Consider the following 11,146-nt stretch of genomic DNA (forward strand, 5'->3'; position numbering starts at 1 on the left):
AATCTATCTAGGTTTTGGAGGTCACACCTGGCAGCACTCGGGCGACTCCTGGTTCTACGCTTTATCTATCTATCTATCTATCTATCTATCTATCTATCTATCTATCTATCTATCTGTCTGTCTGTCTGTCTGTCTGTCTGTCTGTCTGTCTGTCTGTCTGTCTGTCTGTCTGTCTAATCTATCTAGGTTTTGGAGGTCACACCTGGCAGCACTCGGGTGACTCCTGGTTCTACGCTCAGAAATCACTCCTGGCAGGCTTGGGGGACCATACGGGATGCCGGGTCTTGAACCACTGTCCTTCTGCATGCAACGCAAACGCCATACCTCCATGCTATCTCTCCGGCTCCCCTTTTTTTGGTCACACCCGGCATTACTCAGGGGTCACTCCTGGCTCTACGCTCAGAAGTCACTCCTGGCAGGCTCGGGGGACCACATGGGATGCCAGCATTCGAACCACTGTCCTTCTGCATGCAAGGCAAATGCCCCACCTTCATGCTATCTCTGTGGTCCCTTGTATTTTTATTTTTATTTATTTTCTTTTTGCCTCACCCTGTATGACTGAGGCATTACTCTTGGGGTAATGTGATGGGGTCAGGGATGCTGGAACCTACACACCCACTCACTTCTTCCCTTTTTTCCCAACGGGTAGATGGTTTCATGAACACCTCTCTGGGAAAGAAGCAGAGAAACTAGTAATAGTGCAGTGGTAGGGCACTTGCCTTGCACGTGGCTGCGGCTGACCTAGGACAGACATGGGTTTGATCCCCAGCATCCCATATGGTCCCCAAAGCCAGAAATCACTCTTGGCAGTCTCGAGGATGCCAAGAATTGAATCTGGATTGGTTGCATGCAGGGCAAATGCCCTACCACTGTACATCACTCTGGCCCCTGGCTTGGTGATTTTTTTTTTGTTTGTTTGTTTGCTTGTTTTTGGGTCACACCTGGCAGTGCTTAGGGGCTGCTCCTGGCTCTCTGCTCAGAAATCAATCCTGACAGGCTCAGGGAACCATTTGGGATGCTGGAATTGAATCCGGGTCCATCCTGGATTGGCCACGTGCAAGGCAAACACCTTATTGCTGTGCTATTGCTCCGGCCCCCTGGTTTATATATATATATTTTTGTTTTTGTTTTTGTTTTTGGGCCACACCTGGTGACACTCGGGTTACTCCTGGCTATGTGCTCAGAAATCGCTTCTGGCTTTGGGGACCATATGGGACGCCGGGGATCAAACCCATGTCCATCTTGGGTCAGCTGCAGCCACGTGCAAGGCAAGTGCCCTACCACTGCATTATTACTTCGGTGGTTTGTATTTTTTTTTTTTTTTTGGGTCACACCCGGCGATGCTCAGGGGTCACTCCTGGCTCTCTGCTCAGAAATAGCTCCTGGCAGGCACGGGGAACCATGTGGGACACCGGGATTCAAACCAACCACCTTTGGTCCTGGATCGACTGCTTGCAAGGCAAACGCCGCTGTGCTATCTCTCCGGGCCTGGTGGTTTGTATTTTTAAAAGTAAAACCCATGCCCTTGACTGCAGAGATGCCCTGGAGGATTAGGATGCATGGTTTGTATGCAGGAGCCCTTGACTTTGTGTTCTCCCCCCAGGAGTGGTCCAAATCAAGGAGAAAAATGATCATGTCCAAGTACCTTCATATTCTTTTCTAGCATTTGTATTTTCTCAAATTCACTGTTTTTCTGTTGCTGGAGGTAGGGGTTGAGCATATCTGCCTCAAGACTTAACTCCTGGCTCTGCTCTTGGGTCATTCCCAGTGGGACCTGGGAAACCTTATGAGGTGCCAGGTCAGCCACGTGCAAGGCAAGAGCCTTCCCCACTGTCCTCTTCTCCTGCCTCTTGGATTTCCCTTCTATCTTTTCCTGAGAAGGGGAAAGTAAATACACAGTAGTGCTGCCTCACCAGCCACCAGTGTGGGTTGTTGGGTCCGTAAATTTGATTCTATTGCCTTGTATGTAGCTGTTGAGCAAAGAATTGAGGCACAGAGCAAAGCATCTTGTCTCTGTGTACTTAGCATCTGTCTGTCTGTCTGTCTGTCTGTCTGTCTGTCTGTCTGTCTGTCTGTCTGTCTGTCTGTCTGTCTCTGTTTACTGATGCTGGGGATGATCCCGGGCCTTGTTTGTGCAAAGAAAGTGTGCTTTCTTCCACTGTGCTACACCTTGGTCCTGCTCTTCATTTCTTTAGCGGTTTCATCATCTGATAAAGGGAACACTTGCTTGTGGCCCAGTTAACACCGGAGCCTCAGTGCTGCCTCTTGGCCCAGCTCAGCATTTACATTTTCATTGCCTCTGTTGCTTTCTTGCTGCTCTTCCAGCTTTGCATTACCAGGGAGAGTCATTTCTTTTCTATAACCATAATTAAAACAAAAATCCCCAGCCCAGTAAATCCTAAGGCACTGACTTTAGTAATACCATGGAGAGATAGAACAATCATTTCAAAAATTGACCCATGTTGGGGCCGGAGAGATAGCATGGAGGTAAGGCATTTGCCTTTCATGCAGAAGGTCATTGGTTCGAATCCTGGCATTCCATATGGTCCCCCGAGCCTGCCAGGAGCGATTTCTGACCGTGGAGCCAGGAGTAACCCCTGAACGCTGCCGGGTGTGATCCAAGAAAACAAAACAAAAACAAAAAAAATTGACCCATGTTGATCTGAGTTTTGATAATCCACTTGCCTTCATGTTGTGACATATAATATGCAGTCAATTCATGGCTGCATGGAGGCAGGCCAGTGTGATGGGCGGGAGATTGGGGACACTGGTGAAGGGAAGATGGCACTGGTGGTGGGGTTGGGGTTGGAACATTTAATGCCTGAAATGACTGTATTATGAATGATTTGGTACATAACAGTGTTATAATAAAAGAAAAAGACACCCCCTTAAGCAACTACAAACTTTCCTTTCGTCCCCTTCCTGTGTGTGCTGCTGCTCACTAGGTGAGCACAAGGCCATGGTTCTCACTCCATCATGGTGCTTCTTGGGGTTTGCACCTTCTGTCGTTGTCATTTATTCACTTGCCAGGGATGTACTCGTGTTTGAAGTGCACAGTTATGGCCTTGGTGTCCTTGTGGGTCTCTGTGATGCTCCCATAATGTGCTTACTAAGAGTCATACCACTTGCTGACTGTGGCACTGTCACATCTTGGTTACAAGATTTATGAGGGGCTTCACCCACTTAGGTGGAGTTTACGATGCCTCTGGCTGTGGTGCAGCTGGAAATGGCTTGTGGCCCTGAGAATTGCAGCCAACAGAGCTGCTGGAATGGTTCAAAATATGGCCCTGCCTTTCACTGTAATCGCTGGTGCCTTTTCTCTAGACTGAGAATTTGCTGCCTTTATAAAAATTTGTTTATATATGAGCCAGAGATAGCATGGAGTTAAGGCGTTTGCCTTGCATGCAGAAGGACGGTGGTTCGAATCCTAGCATCCCATATGGTCTCCCGAGCCTGCCAGGAGCGATTTCTGAGCATAGAGCCAAGAATAACCCCTGAGCTCTGCCAGGTGTGACCCAAAAAAGAAAACAAAACAAACAAAATTTTGTTTATATATAAATTCTTTAATTGAATCACTATGAGATACACACAGTTCTTCTTCTTCTTCTTCTTCTTCTTCTTCTTCTTCTTCTTCTTCTTCTTCTTCTTTCTTCTTCTTCTTCCTCCTCCTCCTCCTCCTCCTCCTTCTTCTTCTTCTTCCTTCTTCTTCCTTCTTCTCCTTCTTCTTCTTCTCCTTCTCCTTCTTCTTCTTCTTCTTCTTCTTCTTCTTCTTCTTCTTCTTCTTCTTCTTCTTCTTCTTCTTCTTCTTCTTCTTCTTCTTCTTCTTCTTCTTCTTCTTCTCCTTCTCCTCCTCCTCCTCCTCCTCCTCCTCCTCCTCCTCCTCCTCCTCCTCCTCCTCCTCCTCCTCCTCCTCCTCCTCCTTCTTCTTCTTCTCCTCCTCTTCCTCCTCCTCCTCCTCCTCCTATCTCTCCAGCCTCAGAAGGGGTATTTTTTGTTTGTTTGTTTGTTTGTTTGTTTGTTTGTTTTGTTTTTGGCCATACCCAGTGATGCTCAGGGGTTACTCCTGGCTATACGCTCAGAAATTGCTCCTGGCTTGGGAGACCATATGGGACACTGAGGGATTGAACCGCAGTCCATGCTAGCGCCGGCAAGGCAGACGCCTTACTGCTCCGCGCCACTGCTCAGGCCCCTGGAAAGGCTATTTTGCATATTACTTTATTTCCTGAGAATTGTCTTCTGTGCTTTGGGGAATAGAGTAATTAACGTCAGGGCCATAAACTGGTTTTCTTTTCTATTTTTTTTTTTTTTTTTGGTCGTGACAGGAACTAAAGTATGATGTTGGCGGAGGAGAACGCTTTGACTCTTTGACAGACCTGGTGGAGCACTACAAGAAGAACCCCATGGTCGAGACGCTGGGCACAGTGCTGCAGCTCAAGCAGGTCAGCAGGTCGAAACGCTCGAGCTCTGCCCCCTGTAGCGTCTTTAAACAGTAGGTGATACACCAACTCTGTAGAGCGGCATGAGCCTGCATTATTCAACCAGCTCTGGACCAGCACAGCAATCTGGCTCATTCCTGCCTTCCCTCCCTACTTTCCCCATCTGGTATTTGGAGGCCAGTTCCAGATACTGCATCATCTCCACGACTATCAGCGTGTCTCTCCTTAAATGACCCTACAGAATTCTTTGCTTTTGTGTGTTTATGGTGCCAGGATGGAACCAGGGCCTCTCATATAAGCTTGTACTGTGTTGGTGAGCTGCTATTTCTGGTCCAATCTTTGAGCACTTTTTTTGGGGGTTGGGGGGGGGTTGGGTCACACCCAGCGGCACTTGGGTGACTCCTGGCTCCGTGCTCAGAAGTTGCTCCTGGCAGGCTCGGGGACCATATGGGATGCCAGGATTCAAACTGGGGTCCATCCTATGTTGGCCACATGTAAGGCAAAAACGCCTTACCACTGTGCTATCGCTCTGACCCTCTTTGAGCACTTTTTATTTATTTATTTTTTTTGGTTTTTGGGTCACACCCAGCAGTTCTCAGGGGTCACTCCTGGCTCTACACTCAGAAATCGCTCCTAGTAAGCTCGGAGGACCATATGGGATGCTAGGATTTGAACCACCATCCTTCTGCATGTAGGACAAATGCCCTACCTCCATGCTATCTCTGGCCCCATCTTTGAACACTTTTTTGGGGGGGGTTTGGGTCACACCCAGCAGCGCTCAAGAGGTTACTCCCAGCTCTGTGCTCAGATATCACCCCTGGTAGGCACGGGGGACCATATGGGATGCAGGGATTTGAACCGACAACCTTCTGTATGGAAGGCAAACGCCTTACTTCCATGCTATCTCGCTGACCCCAAGAACACTTTTAAAGTAATATTTCACAAAGTTTTATTTTCATTTATAGACCCACCATTGGATTTTACCTTTAGGAGATCATGTTTGTTCACTTGGGAATTTATAGCTATTTCAGGGTTTATTTCTTAGTACTTGGTGTCAAGTTGTATCATGTGCCTAAATCATGGAAGCCTATTAATAAGAAGGAGGTTTGAATTTATATTGATAGAGGAGAGAGAGAGAGAGAGTTCTGTGTGTGTTTATATTGGCAGAAGAGTGTGGGTGTGGGTGTGTGAGTATGTGTATAGATTGAAGCGATACATTTCCTGACGGGACAGAAAAATAAAGTGAAACTGTACTTGGAAACTTCCATTGTGATTTACTGTCTGCTGTGAATTTCCTGTTTTTGCCCTATGAAGACTAACATTGATGTCTTCTTTTATCTTTGTATTAACACTTCTTTCCATCATACTTGTCTTCATTTCACACCAACCGCTGAACCCGATTAGCCTCTCAACACCACACGGATCAATGCTGCTGAAATCGAAAGCCGGGTTCGAGAACTAAGTAAATTAGCCGAGACCACGGATAAAGTCAAGCAAGGCTTTTGGGAAGAATTTGAGGTAAGTTATTCCAAAGGAAGTTTTTTTTTCCTTTTACACACATTATCAGATCCTATTTTTCATGGGGGAAAAGTTGGTCTTGTGTTTGGAATTATAGCCGAAAGATTAGATTCCATGTCCTTTCCTAATTTGGCTTCTGTCTGCCAGGGAAATATTTGCTGAGGGAACACATTGAAATGGGGTGGTGGTGGTGTCTGTGTTTTAGGGAAGGGATCTGGCACTTGACATTACAGGGCTATGCCAGTAGTTCCATTAGGCTCTTTGGATGTGGATCATTGGCAGTAACCCAGAAAGACAGAGGGATCTGATGCCTCTGGAAGATCTCCACCAGTAACGGTGGGTCCCTAGAATCTTTTGCCAGTGCAGTAATAATTCAAGGCACCCACTGAGGTGCCTTGAATTTGGGAGTTGAAATGTACAACTCCGGCAAGTCAAGGGAAGGAATTTCTTCTGGAAGCCAGCTTGAGCCTAAGGACTTTTAAAGCTGTGTTCCTGAGCACACTGGAGGTCACTTTCATATCCATCTGGTAAGCTCACTTGTCCTCGAACCCCAGGGTCATGTCAGTTCATCTTCTTACTTGTCGCTCATGTGGAATATAGAACAGCCTCTGGACACCCAGCATTCACTCTCCAGCAGAAGCACATCCCTGGCTCAATGCAGAATCAGGAGGGCCCTATGCTTTGCTGGATCTCGCCCCAAAACAGAAACAAACAGGCACTGGCAAGTGAAATCCTTTTAGCTACACACTATCAGATCTGCTGGGTGAGAGAGGAGTTAGTTTCCCTTTGCAGACAGGAGCCTGAGGCTCCCGGATTTAAGTACATTGTCCACCAGTATTGATTGGTTGGCACTGGGAATTGGTAGAATTGAGCCTTTAAAGTCTGGATGTGCAGGGCTGAAGAGATAGCACAGTGGTAGGGCGTTTGCCTTAGACATAGAAGGTTGGTGGTTCAAATCCCAGCATCCCATATGGTCCCCCGAGCCTGCCAGGAGTGATTTCTGAGCGTAGAGCCAGGAGTAACCCCTGAGCGCTGCTGGGTGTGACCCAAAAACCAAAAAAAAAAAGGTAAAAAAGAAAAAAGTCTGGATGTGCAGCTCAAAGAAGCTCAAAGCAGGGGTAAGGCTTGGGGTGTCATGGTGTGAGTCATTGAGAATGATGAACAAGATGGACTGGGATGTCAAGAAGCTTCTAGTAGAGGTTATACAGGGGATGAGAAGCATCGCTGAAATGGTGACAATCAACATCATGGTTCAGATTTTTTTTTTTTATTTGGGTCACACCCTGTGGTGCTAAGGGGTTACTCCTGGCTCTGTGCTCAGAAACCGCTTTTGGCAGGAATGGGGGACCATATGGGATGCTGGGGATCGAACCCAGATCTGGCCTGGGTCGGCCACATGAAAGACAAACGCTCTACTGCTATCTCTCTGGCCCCCACATTGTTAAGAATTTTAACTCTCAGGCTCACCACTCGCTTCCTTCTATCCTGCTGGCTCAGATAATAGAAGGCAGCGCTTCAGCAGCCATTTAATTACATTCACTTCTTTTCATTCATTTCATTTAATCTTCATAAAGCCTCATGAGATACAGTGGCTAAGTACTGAAGGCTTAGAAACCTGACGGCAAAATTTGAATGAGAACCCTATTTTATGATGTGAAATTCTCAATATGTGCAGGAGCAGAAAGAAAAGCCTCACAGCGGTCTCCCCCTGGCTGCAGCCGATACATGAACAGCCTTTGCTCAGCGCCTCCCCCAGCCCAGCTTATCCTGAAGCAAATCCCAGGTGTCATTTCATGTGGAACAATTCCCTTAAACAAAATTAGGCCCAGACTCTCATCCCCACGCCCAAAAGCAGCAACAGGCCCTTAATACCTGCCAGTCACCTTTCAGGTTCCTGTTTGCCATAGACAGAGACACACTGTGTCCTGTGTTTTCTTGAATTGATGGAACTTCTGCCACTGATTATGAAAATATTTTTGAATAGATAAAATAGGGACTTTTTTCCTTTGTGGGGGTGGCTATAATAAAGTGGTCCTCAGGACTTATGCCTGACTCTATGCTCAGGAATCATTCCTGGAGGGGCCCCGTGGACCGAATGTGGTGCCGGAGATCAAGCCCAGGTTGGCTCCATACAAAGCAAGGGCCCTACCCCCAAGAATATCTCTTTAATTCCTGTGTTCCCAGTTTATTTAGACAAACAGTAGTATAATCTTTTTGTTTTGTTTTATTTTTTGGGCCACACCGGTGATGCTCAGGGGTTACTCCTGGCTCTGTGCTCAGAACTTGCTCCTGGTAGGCACTGGGGACCATATGGGATGCCAGATTTGAATCACCCTCTGTCCTGGATCAGCTGTGTGCAAGGCAAACGCCCTACTGAGCTATTGCTCCAGTACCACAGTAGTATAATCTTAAATCCTTTCCACCCTTGTTTTGTTGTTGTCATCATTGTTAAGGTGCTGGGGACACACCTGGGAAGTAGATCTCAGGGTCTTACATATACAGGGCCTGTGCATATGTCACATCCTTGCCTCAGTTCTGCTTATGTAACCTGATGGTCATTTCATAGCAAGTTCTAGAGATAGTCTTCATTTTTTTTAGGGTGGGGGAGTGTGCTCAGGGGTTATTCCTAGCACTGGGCTCACAGAACACTCTTGGCAGGCTCCCGGACCATATGGGATGCCGGGGATTGAACCCAGGTCAGCCACGTGCAAAGCAAGTGCCTTCCTCGCCGTACTATCATTCCGGCCCTCCTTTATCTATTTTTTGTGCACAACTCCATTGTGCGGTGGACTGTAGTTTATTCAGCCTATTGAGGGGCCTGTGGACATGTTCCAAAGGCATCACAAAACGGATATAGAGAAAGCTTTGTGCAGACCGAGTTTTCTGGTTTGGCTGACTCTTGTTAATGCTACCAGGCTCTCAGGTCTCTTTAAAATGACGGCTGTCACTGTTCTCCAATTTTTATGACATATCATGTATCATTTTGGCTCGCATAGTTGGAATTTGCCAAATAGCTGCTTTTGATGTTGAGCCTTTTGGTTAAATATAAGAGCCCACAAGCAGTTTTGTAATCTGGGCCTATTTTCATGTTGCCCTTTCTCTTAAGAATAGTAGTTGGAGGGGCCAGAGAGATAGCATGGAGGTAAGGCATTTGCCTAGCATGCAGAAGGATGGTGGTTCAAATCCCAGCATCCCATATGGTCCCCTGTACCTGCCAGGAGCGATTTCTGAGCATAGAGCCAGGAGTAACCCCTGATTGCTGCCGGGTGTGACCCAACCCCCCAAAAAAATAGTAGTTGGGGGACTGGAGTGATAGTGCAGCAGTAAGGCATTTGTCTTGTATACATATGGCTGACCCAGGACAGACACAGTTGGATCCCTGGCGTCCCATATGGTCCCCCAGGCCAGGAGCGATTTCTGAATGCATAGCCAGGAGTAGCCACTGAGTGTTGCTGGGTGTGGCCCAAAACACCAAAAGAGAGGGAGAGGGGAGGAAAAAATAGTATAGTAGCTGGGGGCCAGATCAACAGCAAAGTGGGAAGGGCATTTTCCTTGCATGCAGCTGACCCAGGTTTGATCCTTGGCATCCCATATTGTCCCCTGAGCCTGCCAGGAGTAATTTTTTTTTGTTTGTTGTTTGTTTTGGTTCTCGGTCACACCTGGCAGCGCTCGGGTTACTCCTTGCTCTGCACTCAGAAATCGTTCGTGGCAGGCATGGGGGATCATATGGGATGCCGGGTTTTGAACCACTGTCTGTCCTGGATCTGCTGCATGCAAGGCAAACTCCCTACCGCTATGCTATCTCTCTGGCCCCAAGATAGGAATAACCCCTAAGTTCTGCTGTGCATGGCCCGAAAAACAAAAATGAATGGTGGCTGGGTGTTCAGGGCCGGAAGTACTATAGGTTGGACATTTTCACTTGCCTTGCATTCTGCTGATCCAGGTTTTATCCTCTGCATCTCATATGATCCCTTGATCCTTGCCGGGATTCATTTCTGAGTGCAGAGCCAGGAGTAATCCCTGAGCACTGCCAAATGTTGAAACCCTTCCCCCCAAATGTGAGGAGAATGGCTGGATGGTCAGATAGTTTCTCCCTGCAATCAATTATTAGCTTTGAAAAGCCACAATGTGGGTATCTGGGTGGTGGGTTCTGGGCGCCCTCTGTGTTCACTTGGGGTTGTGCACAGGGGAGACTTGTCACCCCTCTCATTGAGCTGGTGGCAGTTGATTTCCTCAAGATACCATTGGTGGGGTAATGACAGAGTCTAACCCAGGTCAGCTGCTTCTGATGCCGGTGCCTTTGCCTGGGACTGTCTCAATGACTCTCATACGCCAGCTGCAAGCAGCTCTTGGCCGTCTCCTTGGGGTGTGTTAGCTTGTGCTTTGTCGCCCTGTCCTGCGGCTCCTTGGCCCCCACTCCGCCTCTTATCTTCCGAGAGCTGTGTCCCTGATCCCTCTCCGTGCTTGGATGTCAAGTGTGCACAAGCGAATCCTTTGCTTTCTCGTCCTCTGCATCCTTGGAATTCATGAATAATTTGTGTGTGCTGGGGTCATTGGCTGCGTCTCACTGGCTGTGTCAGTAGAGGCCTTCGTGTGCCGACTCTGGGGAGGGGGATAAGAGGTTTTGCTCAGGCGAAGCCAATGGCAAACACATCAGGAGACTCGAGGCTCCTGCTTTCGCGTCTGCTGTGTGCATTTCCATTAAGAACAGAGCCCAGAGCCGGAGCGATAGCACAGTGGCAGGCCGTTTGCCTTGCACACAGTTGAGCCAGGACAGATGGTGGTTCAAATCCCAGCATCCCATATGGTCCCCTGAGCCTGCCAGAAGTGATTTCTGAGCACAGGCCAGGAGTAAACACTGATCGACACCGAATGTGACCCCAAAACAAAAAACAAAAGAAATAAACAAAACAGCCCAGAAACCATGGAACCAGGATGGGGCAACTGCTGCCCCCCTGTTGCCCACTGCAGCCCCAGGAGTTGTCAGGGACCCCGAGCACATGAGCCAAACAGATTTTGTTCTGAGTGTTGGGCCCAACTGGCTGTCAAGGCTGTGAGCGTTAATATTAGATGCAGACCTTTGCGTTTTCTCCAGAGAATACAGAATCTGGAGTAATATTCCAAGCTTCTCAGGCACTGTTAGTCTTCATCCTTGTCCGGTTTTTCATTTGACCTCCCCTCTTGAGGTTTGG

General features: G+C 47.8%; 1 protein-coding gene across 4 annotated transcripts in view; it reads left to right on the forward strand.

Annotated features, from left to right (window-relative positions):
• PTPN11 (protein tyrosine phosphatase non-receptor type 11) overlaps nt 1-11,146 on the forward strand; it is a 56,254-nt gene that overhangs the window by 19,840 nt on the left and 25,268 nt on the right. For all 4 annotated transcript variants that reach the window (XM_049789339.1, XM_049789341.1, XM_049789340.1 and 1 more), the window contains exons 5-6: nt 4,323-4,439; nt 5,841-5,954. In XM_049789339.1, the coding sequence (XP_049645296.1) occupies nt 4,323-4,439; nt 5,841-5,954 (231 nt within the window). The remainder of the gene's footprint in view (nt 1-4,322; nt 4,440-5,840; nt 5,955-11,146) is intronic.

The sequence above is a fragment of the Suncus etruscus genome, chromosome 15 (assembly GCF_024139225.1).
Source record: "Suncus etruscus isolate mSunEtr1 chromosome 15, mSunEtr1.pri.cur, whole genome shotgun sequence".
Classification (NCBI taxonomy): Eukaryota; Metazoa; Chordata; class Mammalia; order Eulipotyphla; family Soricidae; genus Suncus; species Suncus etruscus.